Here is a 16740-nt window from a genome sequence, read left to right on the forward strand (position 1 = left end):
GGTGTGCATGTTTATTGTCATTATAAAAGGACACTACAAAAATGTCAGATAGTCCTTAAATTAATGTTTGCAAAGTTATGCCCCCTTTTCTATCTTGCCTTTATTTAACTATCCAGCAGCATACTGTCTGTGAACAAGTCTTGTGCAATATTGCTATGTTAGACTCAAGGAAAATGATTGTTTCACTGTGATTGTAACTGTGTTACTGAGCCCTTATTTTGACAGCGTGGGTAGTAATCTATTTTAGAAAGTGATTTATGAGTCTTAACTAAATACAGAGATTAGCCCTAATGGACCTCTTGTGTTGGCATTATCTAACAAGTCTGTAAATGAAATCAGGCAATCATATGACTGTGGTAAAGACTGGTTTCCAATGTTTTGCCTTATAGCTTGATAGACTCTTGTTTATCTTGTATTGTATTAAGTTGGAGGGGGTGATGGGGTACATTTGAAGAATGCAGTTTCAAATACTTAAATATTTGTAGTTAATATGACATCTACTCTGCACAACACTTATTCATATAAGCAATGAAAAGAGAGTTCCAGAGCAGCTTGGTGCAATATAATTTTATATCCTTCATTACAATGAAATCCAATGATTTCAAAACATTAAATGGCATATGAAATAAGTGTTTCTTGTCTCAGGTTTGTCTGAGTTTCTATTACATTTATCATAATGTAAGACTGATTTATTGTAGGAAATAATGCTTTTCTTTTATTGAGCATCATGAATTTATCTTATTACACTTGTAAACACAATAATAGAAACTTACATAACACTAGAAAATGTTATAAGAAAAAGTATAAAATGAACAGGTATAACAGTGAATTTATGTAGAAATTTGAAGCAGTACAGATAAAGCAGTATTTTATGGCATCTTTTAAAAGCTGGTTAGATCTTCTAACAATAAAGAAGTCTGATACATGGGAAAAATATACTCTTCTGCTATCAAACCAGAGAAAATATCTCTTTTATTTTGCAGGAAAATGTCAGGGTGAAGGTCAGAGTTTTGCTTGGTGGAAATTTAATACCTTGAGAAAAAGGGAATTGGTGGCTTTTCAAAGAAGCTATTTTTATGCCCCCCTTCAATCAAGAGGGGGTATATTGTTTTGCTAATGTCAGTCGGTCTATTTGTAGGTCTGTCCATTGGTCGACCTCATGGTTTCCGCTGATTATCTTAGAAACTATTTATCACAAAGTCTTTATATTTCACATACTGATTGGTCATAACTGGTAGGTGACCCTAGTGATTTTGGGGTCACTATGTCAAAGGTCAAGATCACGGGGGGCCTTAAATGTCAGAATGGTTTCCACTGATTATCTTGAAAACTATTCATAACAAAGTCTTCATATTTCACATACTGATTGGTCATACATAACAAGTAGATGACCCCTATTTATTTTGGGGTCACTAGGTCAAAGGTCAAGTTCATAGGTGCCTAAAATGCCAGAATGGTTTCTGCTGATTATCTTGAAAACTGTTTATCACAGTCTTCATATTTCACATACTGATTGGTCATAATTAGTAGATGACCCTTGTTGTTTTAGGGACACTAGGTCAAAGGTCAAGGTGACTGGGACCTTAAATGTCAGAATTGTTACATTAATATGATAATATATATTTTATTCCAGCTACCCTCCTACTTGTATAACTTAGGCCATCCTTAAAAAAATGTTTGTTTGCAGTAACGCGACCGACTCACAAAATTTGCCCCTACTCAAATTTTTTTTCATGGTCTGGATAAAAAAAAAAAATTTTGAATCAGAAAATTATGCCTTGTGCTTTGTTTTCGTTCTTTTAAAGGTTAATAGAAGACATAAAATGTAATTCTTATTAAACTGTTTTATCACAGTCTTCATATTTCACATACTGATTGGTCATAATTAGTAGATGACCCTTGTTGTTTTTAGGGACACTAGGTCAAAGGTCAAGGTGACCGGGACCTTAAATGTCAGAATTGTTACATTAATATGATAATATATATTTTATTCCAGCTACCCTCCTACTTGTATAACTTATTAATGATAGCTTTCATTCAGTTTCAGATCATATATTGGTCATTATTTCTTTTCCATAACTGAACTTTTCCATGTACCCATTTACAGCATGTTTCTATAACAAAATTACCAATAGTAGGAGTCAAGGGCTAGAAAGGGGAGCATATTTGTTGTTCAACATTTCTTGTTACTTGTTAATTTAAGTTAATGCTTGTTCTTAAGCTAAAAGTTTTACTCTAATTTTGCAATTGTTTTCTCAGATATTCAAAGAGGATGAGTACAGGAAGACAATATCAATTCCAATTGTTAATGACAACCAGTTTGAGAATGACGTCATGTTTTATGTACTCCTGAAGAATCCAACACCTGGCACTGGTACAGGAGACCCCAGTGTGGCAACCGTCACAATAGTTGATGATGACAGTAAGTGAACGCCTTTCCCTCTCACTGCTACTTTAATGTCATTTATCTTCTCTTTGAAGTGCAAATGCTTTCATAGTTTTTTTGCATGATTGTACCTCAACATGTTGAATGTAATTTTTCTTTTTTGGATTTTTTCTTGCTTTTGAGAAGAGGGAAGTCATCTTTTAGACAGAGAACATATTATATCTGTATTTAATAGAATTTATATTTAAAATATGTTTATATTGATGTAAAGAGCAATAATTTAAAATTTGCACAAGAAATTTTGTTTATTATAATAATAATTACATTTTGGTATATCGATTTAACAGTTTAAGCTGAATGAAATACTTTTAACAACTCAAAGCATGTTTTATTGTGGTTGTTATGATCACTACTGTTAAAATACACACATAAATAAATCATTGAAGACGCAAAAATCTTTAGTAGTAAGGTATTAAAATAGCTGTAAAACTTTAACACTGATTTGTATATTGGTGAAATGCTATTAAATGTTTAATTGTTAAAATATTATAGCAGAGTTTACCACTTTACTGTGTAAATACATAATTCTTACAGCTTTATTCCAATAGAAAAAGAAAACACTTAACAAAATAAATTCTGCTTTAGAACTACAGAGAAATCTGTTTGAATGAATGTCATTGAATGCATGACTGTTTGTACATGAAAGTCTTAAAAGGTTATATAAATTTGTTCATCGTGTTTGTCTTTGTTTATCTTATATATTTTTATTCTATAATGTCCTGTTAGGGGGGTCAGATTTATGAAATGAATATGACCACAAATAGAAGTTTATTTGAGAATACTTTTATTCGGTAGTGACATGAACTTGAATAAGGACACCATTGACTACTTTTATATCATTAACTGGTCTATGTGCAAGTACCATAACTTTATCATGGACATTGACAGAATTATTTCCATTTCTGAAATTGAAAAATTCCTAGTTTTGGTTTTTCATGTTGTAAGATTAAAATCACTACGAACATAATTGAAGGTTACTGTCAAAGACTTATAAATCTTGCATGGATTATAGTATTTTAGCATTATAGCATAATTGTGAACTAGAAAAATTCCTGTTTAAAGTTTAGTTTGCAAGAAAAATCTCAAAAAATTTAGAAAGAAGTCATTTATAACTTACCTTAACAGCCATCTATGGGATCTTATTGCAAGTCTCTGTCCAAGACCAATACCTCTAGTATGAACTTTTGATGATGTTCAATATTTTCAGGCTCTTATAGTATATTCTACTATTAAGCACAGCAAAAAGTCAAACATGCTGTTGGTAGCTCTAGGAGACACACACTGACCTTAAAATATTCAGAATATAAGAAACATTAGGGCTTCAGTGGCTGAATTGTGTTGATAAATGACTGGAGCTCTCACCCCCTTCTGTAGCATATCAAACTCACCAGATAGATGACCATAATTTTATTAATATCTGATGTAACTTTATTTCATAAGTTGAAATACAAGGTATATACTGTAGATAGCCTGAACATTTTTATTACATATTTTTCTTATTCTACCCACCTTACAGGCGGTAAAGGTAAAATAACCTACATCAACTTGGTTAGAATCAGTTTACTTTTTCTTGTTTGCAGCTTTTTGTTGAGTTTTTCTTCAATATCAACTGTTTATATTAACTGTCAACCAGTCATAAAGCATTTGATTTCTTGTCAGTTTTTCCATAGAAAGTTAATTTTAAGATTATCTACTAGTAATTCAAATCAATCTCCATTTTGCTAAGTGATGTATGAATGATTTATAATACAAGTTATAGAAAGAAAAATGGTAACATCTTTAGTTTAATTCATGTGGTACAAATGTAATTGAAGGAGTAATTATAAAACAATAATAATTAATGTATGTATTTGTTTGTCACTTGAATAGCTTTCCCTCAGTTTTTGATGGAAAAAAAGACAAGTTGTAATGGCATTAATTTTTAATGCCTGTATATTTCAAATAAATTTTTTATATGATCTATGTTGTTACTGTTTCATTTATGTGTTAATATTTAAAATACCATACAGTTAAAATGTTGAAAGGCAATTGGTTGACAGTATTCTTTTTCTTTCAGTTATTTAAAAGTTTCTCACCTGTTTTTCAAGCAACAGCTTAGAATGTTTCAGAGCATGTGATACACCCTAACTAGCACTATATGTTTATCTTATAAGATGTGAGTCAAAATACTAAAAAAACACAAATAAACTCTAATTGAAATAAATAAAATCACAGATTGTAGATTAATGATTAATCATTTTTACTCATTTCATTTTCATGGTTGTGAAATCAGCTCAGCTTAAGCATTGAGTCCCGCACCATTTACTGCTTTGTGATTAGGCCCCAAAAGAGAGGTTCTTTGAAAAGTTGGGATTTTTGAAGCAACGCCAGACAAACTTATGTTAGCATCATTTTAAGGGCATAAATTGAACTATGTCCTAAATAGATGCAATGATTATGACAATGTCTGGCAATAAGTGCTGCAGTTCAGAATGACAATATTTCCTTTAATATTTCTCTTTGTTTAATCATAATATACAATACTTATTTAGACTTTTTCAAGCCCTGCAGATGTGTAAAACCCTTTTTTTGTATTATAAGTCAGTATTATTAAGTTTACATAAAACAAAATCATCATTGAATTTATGAAGAGAATGACATTTATAGTGAGATTCTTTTGTTGAACATTCAAAATTTCCCTAGCGAAAATTTCATGATTGAAACATGTCTTAACATGTTTTAAACACGTTCTTACATGTTATTTCGAAATGTCTGAACATGTTTTGAACATGTTTTGAACATGTTTAAACATGCACGTGAAATGGCACCATGATCTAACAGGATCAGTCAACAATCGTGATTAGTCATGTTTGATGATCAAAAAAAGAGTATCATGGTCAATCACATTTTGACATGTTTTTGTTCTATCCAGCTATCATGTTTTGGACATGTTTGAAAATGTTCACAGAACATGTTTTAATATGGTTGATCATGTAACTACTACTTTACTGTCAAACACATCTAAACATGATTAAAAATGTTCCCAAAACATGATGGAACATGTTTAAACATTCACATTAAATGGCACCACGATCCAAACACATCTAAACATGTTTAAACATATACAAATAAAGATTCCATAACATGGTCGAACATGTTAATATATCCAAATCAAGGGGTCATTTGACATTTTCAAACATGTTCAAACATTTTCAAAAGAACAAAGCTGACATTGTTTTACATCAGCACAGGTCAACAGACACTGGCAATCACAAAATTTCATCTCGAGTACGCTCAGATGAGGTAAAACTTAAATTACAACTTTTGAGATCAGAACCCTGGACACAATTCTTTTTTATTTCTTTTCTTTCTTTTTTTTCAGCACAAAAGTAATTTTCATTATGTCAATACTTGATTTAAATTGTCACTTGGAATACTAACTGCTTCACATTTTGTGTCTTAATGACCACTTCCTGATATCAAAATGTTTCTGAACGAGCTTGCTGATTAAGTTAAATTTGGCAGGATCAAACTTGGTCTTTGTTGGCCTTTTTACCAGTTGCACTATGGTTTTGAATTTCTTCGATGGTGAAGAACATACCTCTCCAGGAATCCTCCAGATGATCAAATGTTGCAAACCTGCCAAAGGAAACACTGACTTTGAATAAGCAAAATAAATCATTTATTTTTGTTCTTATCCGGACTTCGTGTTATCCGAAAAAATGTTAATAAATGACAAAAAAAGTTAATAATTTAACAGTTAAAATCTCTTTTTTAAGTTAAGTTTCATTCATTTATAAGTGGAAATTTTGTGGCTATGAGAATTTAAATAATTTCCTCCAAAATTTCCAGATATATGGTCGATTGTTCCTTAAAAACCATTTCGGCCAAGATGCCAAATTTTCGGTCGGCCGTTCGGACCGATAACTTTCCAGAAGACTGGCATTTTGCTAGGTATTTTGGATGACCTTTTGAATTTTAATTGAAAGCAAGAGCAATCTTATTTTAATTATCAAGACTGTCCTTGTGCTCGGAAGCATGCGTGCAGATGAAGAACTTACATGCGATGGGTATAGCAGGATACCATTTCTCCTGGAACTTGCAAAATGTTCTTGTCCCAGGCATTGACCCTCCCCGATCAGCGGCAGTGCTGACAAACGACCAGTTGTTCGCCAAAGTCCAATAAACAAGCACTTTCATTTTTCAGCCATTTTGATTTTTCCCTCGTTTAAAACTAACCGCACATGTATTCGTGTAATCTATTGGTTGCTAAATATAAACTTTGGGTTAGGTGGCGCTGAAGGTAACGTGATTTTCTAAACCGGAAGTATAGAAAGATAACACTTGAAGAAACTGTAAACATGCGATTTTGGTGGATTTCGAGGTTTTCAGAAGCTGAAGAAGGTAAAATGTCATTATATATAACAATATGTTTTGTTCTGACACCACGGTAAGTGCTACAACCCGTTTGCTAGCTGTATATTTATTATTAGAATAACATCCGGAAAAGTCCGTAAGTTCCGTATTTTAGCCAGCCTCCAGGATCATTTTTGTGAATCACGTAAATCCGTTTAGATTTCTGAGGGTATAGGTTGCCTCTTATCTCGAGTGAGAACTGAAAGAACTCTATTGCCCATTTGATTTTATAAACAGGTGATGTTTTGTCCGTTTTTTTTGTGCATTATGAGCGATTGTGTGCATTACGCACCTTGGTATGAATCAACGCTTCTGATTGGTCGAACAAGTTGTGATTGTCGAATCAGATTTTAGAAAACAAGTGACCGGCTAGTTTGTACTTCCGTAAAAAACAACAACAAAAAAATTCACATCATGAAGTTTCTGCCCGCGAGGCAAAATACCAAAGACCTAGAGAAACAAAGCAACGTTGCAAATATTTGGCGATTGCCGTCCTTGAATGAAATTAATTCCGAGGGGTTAATATGAAAAAGGCAAAGCCTCAAAGCGAGCTCGATGCACTTTTTACGTGAAATAGTATGAAATAATCGCTCAATTTTATTTCAAATGCAGTAACGAGTGCGTGTGACGTCACACGTACTGTGTTAAATATGGCTCCGCCCCTGTCGTGAAATGAAAAACGAGTTTTGAAAACGTTGATAAAACTTTGTTTATTTTGTTTCACTCTATAATTTTTCAAGCGAAATAAAGATTATCTAAAGTGAAATAAATGTAAAACTTAAAACGTTTGCGACATTAAAATAGCGTACTTGATTTGTTTGTTTTGCACGTGCTGTTTGGCGCTACATTGTGACGTCAAGTAAACAATACTTTAAACGTCTGTACAGCGTTAACGACTGAATAAAAGATATTGGTGTTCGGATTCATTTTCTTAATTAGACCATTTTCTTTCATTCTAGATAGTTTTCACAACAAAATTCGACAAAAAATTGTTCTTATTTATCAGATTTTTCAAACAAAATGGCGCCTTCAATTATTATTTTTTTATACACAGCTTCCGTTATTCTGGTTCCCTGTCCAACTATGGTTCCCATAGACGTGCGCGGGTGACCGGTCTAGACATCCGTTTTCAGTCAGAATTCCTCAGTTTTTATCGTTATCTTTAAATTCGAAAGGTTGCGATGTGTCCAATTCGGTACTTTGGACGAAAGTTTTCAAAACCATCACTTAGCAGGTACTCGCGTTACCGTAAAGCTCGCTTTGCGAGCAGGCCCTTCGGGCCAGCTCGTCGAGCTCGCTATTATGGGGATATTTGGCTACGGAAACATGGGAAATCGGCGGCACAAATCGACCCGCACGAAGTACCCAACCTATACCCAGAATAGATACACCCAAATAAAAGGCAAATATAGTAATATTCATCTTTGTTTGCCTAAAATATATATTTTTGTAATGAGAAAATAAATTATTTTTATAAAATAACTTGAATAAGCCGGCTGTAACTTTCTTTCATTTTGCATTTTTTCGGGCTTGTACGGCTAGCCAAAAGTTCTAGCCCGAGACACGTACGACTAGCCTGGACACACTGTATTGGCTAGCCGTACAGCACTTTTCAAAAATATATGGAAGGCGAAAGTGCATATGTTAATTATGACTTAAAGTGAGAATTTTAGTCAAGAATGTTTACTTTTTAGAGATTAATCGACACGTTGGCTACAGTAAAGAATGTACTTGTCCTCTCAAGACGTGGAGAAAAAATAGCGTTTGGTTGCAGTTACATAACATCAATTTAAATAGTTTACAAAATTTTGATGATAATCCTTTTTTGTTTCATTAAGTTTAATTTTTAAATTGAAAAAAAAAACACCGAAAATAATTGTTGTTGGGCACTGATAATTTCGTCAATTACCGTCTGTATAGAAGTTTGTCCATCGTCGATCATTAAGGAAAGTTTGCATTATTAAATTATTTTCTTTTTCACCATTTTTTTCTAATATTCTTTTTTTTTTTTTATTTACATGTATTTATTTATTCCCCTCCAATCATTATTTATTCGATCCATGTGCTAAACAGATTTAACAATTCATCTTTCATACAAATCATAAGCATGAACATTAAGGACGATATAACATGCAACTTTGACACTTAATTTTATTAAGCTAGATTATACAACGCTTACTCGTATTCATTTTTTGTGTGCAAAATTGCGGAGCATCTTTATTGAAGTGAACAAACTAGGACAAATGCGGAGATTTGATTAAAATCGTCATTTAAAGACACAAAATAACATATGCATTTTCGACTTCCATTTATTTTTGAAAAGTGCCGTACGGCTAGCCAATACAGTTTGTCCAGGCTAGTCGTACGTGACTCACATACGGATAGAACTTTTGGCTAGCCGTACGGGCCCGTACAGCTAGCCACTTCCTTTTAAGAAAATTAACTTGTGACATTTGATTCGCTGATCTAGATTCATTATTTAATTGCAATTTAAGATAAAGATATGATAATATTTGTTGTCTACATTTAAATTTTTAGGGTATAATTTTTTTGTTATTTCATACAAGTGTCCATCATATTATTTTTTTTTAAATTAATTTTATAAGGACAACTCTTAGCAGTAGCAAAAAATCTACAAGGTTGAGCACCTGTTACTTTGTGATATTTTGCATGTTTAGAGAGTAGCTAAAGCAGAGACGGTATTCCTTTAGCCTGTATATTTGATTTTTGCCAGAGGGACGAAATGTGTTGTTTTGGGTCTCCGTCCACTGTAGATTTTGGGCTTCAACAGAATGAATTGCATTTTTTTTACTGCCTGCCTAATGCAGATGGGATAAGTTCTTTGTAGATTTGCAATCTTATGTCATATACGTTCTCAACAAAATGTGTTTTCTTTTTCCAGGTTGTGTAGTTTGGTATCAGAGTAGATTGACGTATTGCTTGTAGGACATTGACGGCTGAGGAACTTGAAATTAACTGTAGAGTGCTACCTTTAACATGTATGAGTGTGACAATTTCTATGACCATGAAAATACAAGGAAGAGTAATTCGGACAAGTTAACAGATCTGTATATCTGAACTAAAAGTACTGAAATGATTGCTGATGCAAACCCTGTTGGTTAGATTTTCTATCAAGAGTTTGTCCAAATAATACTGGTTAACTTATGTCAGGTGATGAAAAACCCTCTGGCACTGAATATTCAAAAGGAAATTTTGCATCTAAAGAAGAACAATGCTATGTTCTTGCTAAGATTGGTTTGAACAATGTAAAATATTATAGAATAACACACAGAATATTAAGACAAAGGAAAATTTCTTTATTCCGAAAAGTACAAACAAATGAAAAAACTGTTACACTGTTTTGTGCCTGGATAGTGTGATATTAGCTATATCATATTTCATAGAAAATATTGTGGATGAGAAGTTGTTTGCTGTTGGACATATATGTACAATAACAGAACAAGTACATCCTTTTTGTGATGTTGGATGCCATCTCATGATCTGTTAAGAATGAAAACTGAAGAGGATGTTCATGTTGTTCTTGTAGATAAGATAATTGAAGAAGTGTTTGTTATTCAAACTGAAAATACATTTTTTAAAGTTAGTTGTGTTCCATATTTGTTCAAGTGACTGGCGTATTTTAGATTGCATCATTTGAATCGCAGTTTGAGACAGTAAAATATAAGTCTAATATTACAAAATACAACTTTAATGTGACAATTAGTGTTAATTATTATAGGTACAATCCATGTGGTAGTGATTTACGGGTCACTTCTTCAAATCTGTCTTATATAATAGATACTAAAATGATATGTTAACTAAAAAGTATTGATTTTGGATACAAATAAATTCAGATTCTTGAATAGGTGTTCAATTTCATGAAAATACTTTCTATTCCAAGATATTTTCCTTTGTTTTGTTAAATTTTTTCAAGTTTAAGTAGTATTTGCAGTAACTCTTGTCTGCCATAAATGGTGGATGGCGAGTTTGAGCTCTGCTTTGCAACCATAACCTTCATATGGAAAAATTGGTAATTCTTAACTGAGTTTTTTTTTACTTTCGCCGAACTGAAGTTCCGCGTCCTGTATGGAATATTTTATTTTGCCTGTTGTATATTTGTAACTGGTAGGAACATAATGTGATTTTTACCTAAACTTTTAGCTTACCTAGTAATTTAGCTTTTATGGCTACAGTTAAGGGTAATATATCCCACTATCAATTTATGCCTCATATTGTGGTACATAATCCTCGGCTTCTGAAATTAAGATCCCACCTTAATTTACCATTTTAATTAATTTTGCTACATTTACTTCTTCCCAGTGCCCTTTGATGCTTTATATCAATGCTTATCTTATATTCCGATAAATGCTGTAAAACTGTTGAAAATGGGGACAATATGTTTAACCTACATTTATGGCCTAGCAGATGGATTCTAGGATTATAACCAAGGAGATGCTGAATCATGCTCTGAGCTGTCTGAAAATTTTGTTATATTCAAAATTCAGTCATGTTTAAACATGTTTGCTTTCTTATAAAAAAAATTGTTAACAAAACAACTGAAACTATTCTTTTTATCAGTGTTTTCACAGAAAGTAAAATCCTGTTGTAAGATGTAATTTAAAAAATGCTTATTTGTTAAAAAATATCAACTTGGAATTTATCATGTTCAGCCATGTTTGATCATGTATGACTATGTTATTCTCTTAGTAGTAAATGGGTCAATGTGTCAGTAATTATTAAAGCGTTTAAGGCTATTTTTACACAAAGTTGAAATGTATGGATACTTTTTTATCCAAAAGAATAACTTATTTGATGAAAGTAACAAGAAAAAAAAGAGATTTGTTTGATTTTTTTTTTTATAAATTTATCATGTTTATTCATGATTGAATATGTTGATTTCTTGTAAGATTGTTTGCAGAAAAAAACAATCTTTATGATTTTTACCTCTCCCTGAAAGTCATTATAATATTACTTGAAATAAATACAGATGTTTTATTGAACAAATTGTAATTTTCATCCACAATCATGTTTGATGGTCAAACATGTTTATAAGACATGATTGACCAACATGGTCAATGAGGAAAAAAACATGTTTGTACACATCTAATCATGTTTAATCATATAACATGATTTCTTTTTCGCTAGGGTTATTTTACTTTGCATCAATAAATCAGAATTAAGAGATTTGTTGGGGTTTTTTTTGCTCAAAATCATCACTGGCTTCAGAATATGGGTGCATGTAGTTAGTAAAGTGGCTTGTCGCAAAATGCTTCAATTAAGCCCCTTGTTGCAACTGTTTACTGTTAATTAATCCTCAAACAATTCATCATTGTGACATTTTTTTGCAAAATAATTGTATTACACATCCTCTTGTACCTTATTAAAAAAGATATTTGTCACCTAATTTCAAAGTTCACACAACTATTAAGGGGTTGCTTGAAATTCAGTTAGAATACTTTTTTTTCATCTCCCCCTCATTTTGTTCCAGAATAATTAGCCCAATTTCTTCAAATTCTTCTGGAAATTTAAAACCCAACCCTAGTTGTACTAGTTTAGTAATACAAGTTAGAAAAATGCTCAGTTAATGTTATCTGTTACAGTGTTTTGTTTAATTAAATGTCAACCACAGTTATGTTTTACTGTTTTAAGTTTTTTTCCAAAACTGTACCATTTTCCAAAACTGTACCATATTGTATATTATTTTAAGAATCTCAAGTAGTGTTTTAGTTATTAAAATCATGCTCACTGCAGGTAAGATTTATTAGATCTGTCCAGAATTAATATGTACAGTAAACTTTAAGTAAGAAGAGTTCATTACTACAATTGCAGTACTAAAAATGACAGTACAAATATTTCAAGGTATCAAGTGCTATCATTATTCCATTATTAAAATAGATAATACTTGAAAATGAAATCATGTTTCTGCTTTACCTCAAGTATGAATTTATTTTTAAGTTAAGAGGAGCTTTAGCCTAGACTACATTTACAACTGCCTAGATAAGTTTTCTATCAGATAGTTTTAATCAGCTGTAAGTTATGTATCAGACAAATCAAGAATATGGAATAAAGTTAGGATTGATATAACTTTATCCATTTGTTATCTTTTTATTATAAAAGAAGAAATGTGAAGATTTCATGCTGCAAACAAGCAGTTTTACCATGCCAGTCTACTCATGCCTGTTATTTATTCTAGAACTTGATCAGAATCATTGTAAGATGATGCCAGAGATTTAAACATACTTTCACCTTAAATTCTTATTAATTAAACTTTTTATACATGATACAATATTATTGTCATAAAATCAAAAACTAATTCAATAAAAAAGTATATTTTTTGTTTTCATTTAGGTGTATGCACTAGCTAAGATTGTTTGTTAATGATCAAGATGATATGTTTTAAAGTCTTTAAATCTACCTCTTTAATGAAAAATGAGTTTTATATGCTTGCAAAAGCTTCATTGTGGAGTATTTCATGTAGATTTTATCTTTGTGTACTAATTAAGGGGAGGGAGATGCACTGAATTGTTTTTTCAGTTCATAATGTAATTTTAAGTAAATGTGAGGTAATGAATTACAAGGCTGCAGGCTGTATGTGTAATATTTCTGGCATTTTCATGACATTCTTATGACTACACTCTTTGTATTTCTTGTACAACAGAAAACTCTTGTTAATATTTGTATGTAACTGTGTTGATTAACATGCATTTGTGATTTATGTAAGTGAAGAAAAGCAAAAGAAATATAACCCGCACCCCACCATCTAACACACACATACAAACCAATAAAGGAAAAGAAAAAGGGTTGATCTAATATTTTAATATAATGTCATTCCAGATCCAGGAGAGTTTCAGTTTGATGAAGATCATTGCATCGCTGATCTCAGTGAATGGAAGGTCATAACGAAGGTCGTACGAATTAATGGCTTTGATGGTGTTGTCTCTCTTGAATACGCAACTATGTAAGTATATGCAAGTATGCATGTTATTACACGTATGTAAGTTAAACTACATCTATGTAATGTTAGAAACTACAACAACGTGAAACACTTCTTGTGTGTAATTTGTTCTCATTTTCTTGTGTTTTTGTAGGAAATAGTTCCTTGAATGCAGAACTGTTTAATCATCAACTGAAAAAATAATTGTATGGGGGGGAGGGGGGATAATGAGTACATTCTAGGTGATGCGTCTAATTGGTAACTGTGATATATTATTTATGAATTGTCAGAAAATTATACTGAGATCTTCCACTAACAAACAAAATCTGATAGAATGTAATCATTCTGGAACATTTAAGATAGGCAGATAATTGAATTGTGTCTTAGAGTATTTGACCTAATTATATTTCTCTTACAAGAACTTTATCTATATGTACTATATAATTATGTCAGTTGGTTGATAGAATTAATAAAGATTCGGAAAATGAAGATACATTTTGAAGAAAAACAATGTTATACATCTTTCAATTGCAGCATCAAATTTAAGAAAAGATTTCATTTTATTTGTACCTGGACAGACTGTTTTCACCGTATTATTAATTTATTGACCTTTTTGTAAAAAAAACCCTAAAAGAGTGAAGTTTAAGCTGCACACTTACTAAAAAACATCAATGTTATCTATATTGTTATACATAATATTGTATGCTGTTCACCTAACATAATCTTTTGTTAGCTGAATTGTGTAATGAACTTACTCTGCTGTGAGTTTGAAATCTACCGTAGGTAGTTTTAATGGATTACAATATCAAAATATATAAAAATAAAGCTGCCTTTTCAGACAACATGAATGTGCCTGTTGGTCTAGCTCAGTTCTGGTAGTGAAGGTGATTTATAATGGCCTCTGTCATAAATAAACTTACATTTCAGTGATGGAACAGCTGTTGGAGGGAAGGATCTTGGTCCTAAAGTGGACTACATTGCACAGAAAGGCACATTAGAATTTGGCCATGCTGAGACCAGTAAAACCATTACCATTGACATCAATAAAGATGCTAAGGTAAAATAATCTTGATTTAAAAAGAATGATAAAAGAAAAAAAATCTTATCAATTTCATTAAATTGGATTAACTGTAAAGTAGGAACCACTTTACAAAGTATTGTGCATGTATAATTAAATTGGTTCTGTCCTTTAATTAATTGCACCCCCACAATAATGTTCTAGTGAACTTTTTTGTTGGTCTGTTTTGTGTTTTTGTTTTGTTTTATTTTGGTACACAGGCAGGTCTTTCAACATTTTGGAAATGTCACCAGCACTGTTGGAATTCAGGGCGGGAAAAAGTGTATGAAAAGTCAAAATTTGGAAATAGAGAGTAACAAGTAGAAACATAAGATTACATAATTTGATAAAGAATAGTTTCTGTTGATAGTATTTGAATATTTATTTCTTAAGTAATTTCAGGGGATTCCCCTTTGAATGAAAACACTTTTTTTATGCAATAGTATTTTCTTAACATATATTTTTGTCTGTAATATTTTTGAATTTATATAAATGAAAATGAGGCTTGCTGCCTTTCAAAGCATGTTAATGTTAATTTGTTTTGATTCATTAATTGTTAATAGTAACATTCCAACTCATGTAGTAGAGTTCCTTTAGCACTAGAAGCAAAGCCCTTTACCATTGATAACCTGTACTATGTTTGTCTGAGTCTGTCTGCCACACAGAGAGTGTGACACCTTCCAATTTTAACACTAAAAAAAAAAATAAAAAAGACATGGAAATAACTAAATAAAACAGAGAAAAATTGGTAGTCAAGTCAAAAAAATGTGTTGCATTTTGTGAATTTTTTTACACAATTGTTTATATCATTATGTCAGGAAAAGGCCATGGAATATGATTTAGTTCAGAAGCTTTTGGGAGCCTCCAGGACTCCTGGTCAGACCCCAGAATTTGATTATCAGTATTTTCAAATTGTGGAACTTTTACTGTGTGAAAGAAATGCGAGTTTTTGATAGATACGAAACAAAGTGGTAAAAATTTTGTGCAACTCTAAAGTCAGTATTGCTTTGACTTGAAGGCATAAGTGCTGTTCCTATGGAATGTTCATTTAGAGACTGATTTACTGTCTTTTTATTGGTCCTGTGTTACACATAACACTCTTTATAGTTTTGGTCAGTTCATAAATTATTCAACAACGCTAGACACTTCCTTTTTTACTCTTCTCAGAAAATGTCAGCCAAATTTAATTTGATTATACAAATTAGGTAAAAGGTATTTTTAGAAGTCAGTAGCAAGCTTTATTCTATGAATCAATCAAATAATGGCATTTCTTTTTTTAAAAAAATATCCTTTAGAACTTGCTTAAATTGATTTTCTACAAAAAAATAATATTTTTGAAAACTTAATTTCTAGTTTTTGTTACAGTTAAAACTTATCATCTGAAAATGTCTCTTGTTACTGTAAGAATATTTCTATATGTATATTATATTGCATTTTGGACAATTTAATGTTAAGACCTTTTGAGCCGCGCCACGACAAAACCAACATAGTGCGTTCAATTTGCGACCAGCATGGATCCAGACCAGCCTGCGCATCCGCGCAGTCTGATCAGGATCCATGCTGTTCGCTATCAGTTTCTCTACTTGTAAATAGGGTTGGTGAGCGAACAGCATGGATCCTGATCACGACTGCGCAGATGCGCAGACTGGTCTGGATCCATGCTGGTCGCAAGTTTTGTTGTGACGCGGCTCGTTTTAAACTGTATCATTTAATCTGGATGCTATAGCTTTGTAGGCTAACAAGTTGATAAAGCACAATATAAATAATTGAAATCAAAGTTTGATATTTGCTACAAGAATTCTATTTGCTTTGACATAAATTTTGTATTTACTCATTAATTATCATGTTAAACAAGGAAGATTAAAGATAAAATTTTATCAACATTTGATTTATTTTAGGAGTCTGGGG

At 31.8% G+C, this 16740-nt stretch overlaps 1 protein-coding gene and 1 long non-coding RNA gene across 17 annotated transcripts in view; one reads left to right on the forward strand and one right to left on the reverse strand.

Moving 5' to 3' along the window:
* LOC132713057 (sodium/calcium exchanger 3-like) overlaps window positions 1–16740 on the forward strand; it is a 128862-nt gene that overhangs the window by 97635 nt on the left and 14487 nt on the right. For all 16 annotated transcript variants that reach the window (XM_060695509.1, XM_060695512.1, XM_060695521.1 and 13 more), the window contains 3 exons: window positions 2260–2422; window positions 13676–13799; window positions 14703–14832. In XM_060695509.1, coding sequence (XP_060551492.1) covers window positions 2260–2422; window positions 13676–13799; window positions 14703–14832 — 417 coding nt within the window. The remainder of the gene's footprint in view (window positions 1–2259; window positions 2423–13675; window positions 13800–14702; window positions 14833–16740) is intronic.
* LOC132713058 (uncharacterized) lies at window positions 5756–7362 on the reverse strand. Its single transcript, XR_009623396.1, has 2 exons — window positions 6487–7362; window positions 5756–6064 (listed from the first exon to the last, which is right to left on the reverse strand). It is a non-coding gene; the product is annotated as an uncharacterized LOC132713058 (long non-coding RNA).

Source organism: Ruditapes philippinarum, unplaced genomic scaffold (genome assembly GCF_026571515.1).
Source record: "Ruditapes philippinarum isolate M1 unplaced genomic scaffold, ASM2657151v2 ctg100_1_1_1_1, whole genome shotgun sequence".
NCBI classification, from domain to species: domain Eukaryota; kingdom Metazoa; phylum Mollusca; class Bivalvia; order Venerida; family Veneridae; genus Ruditapes; species Ruditapes philippinarum.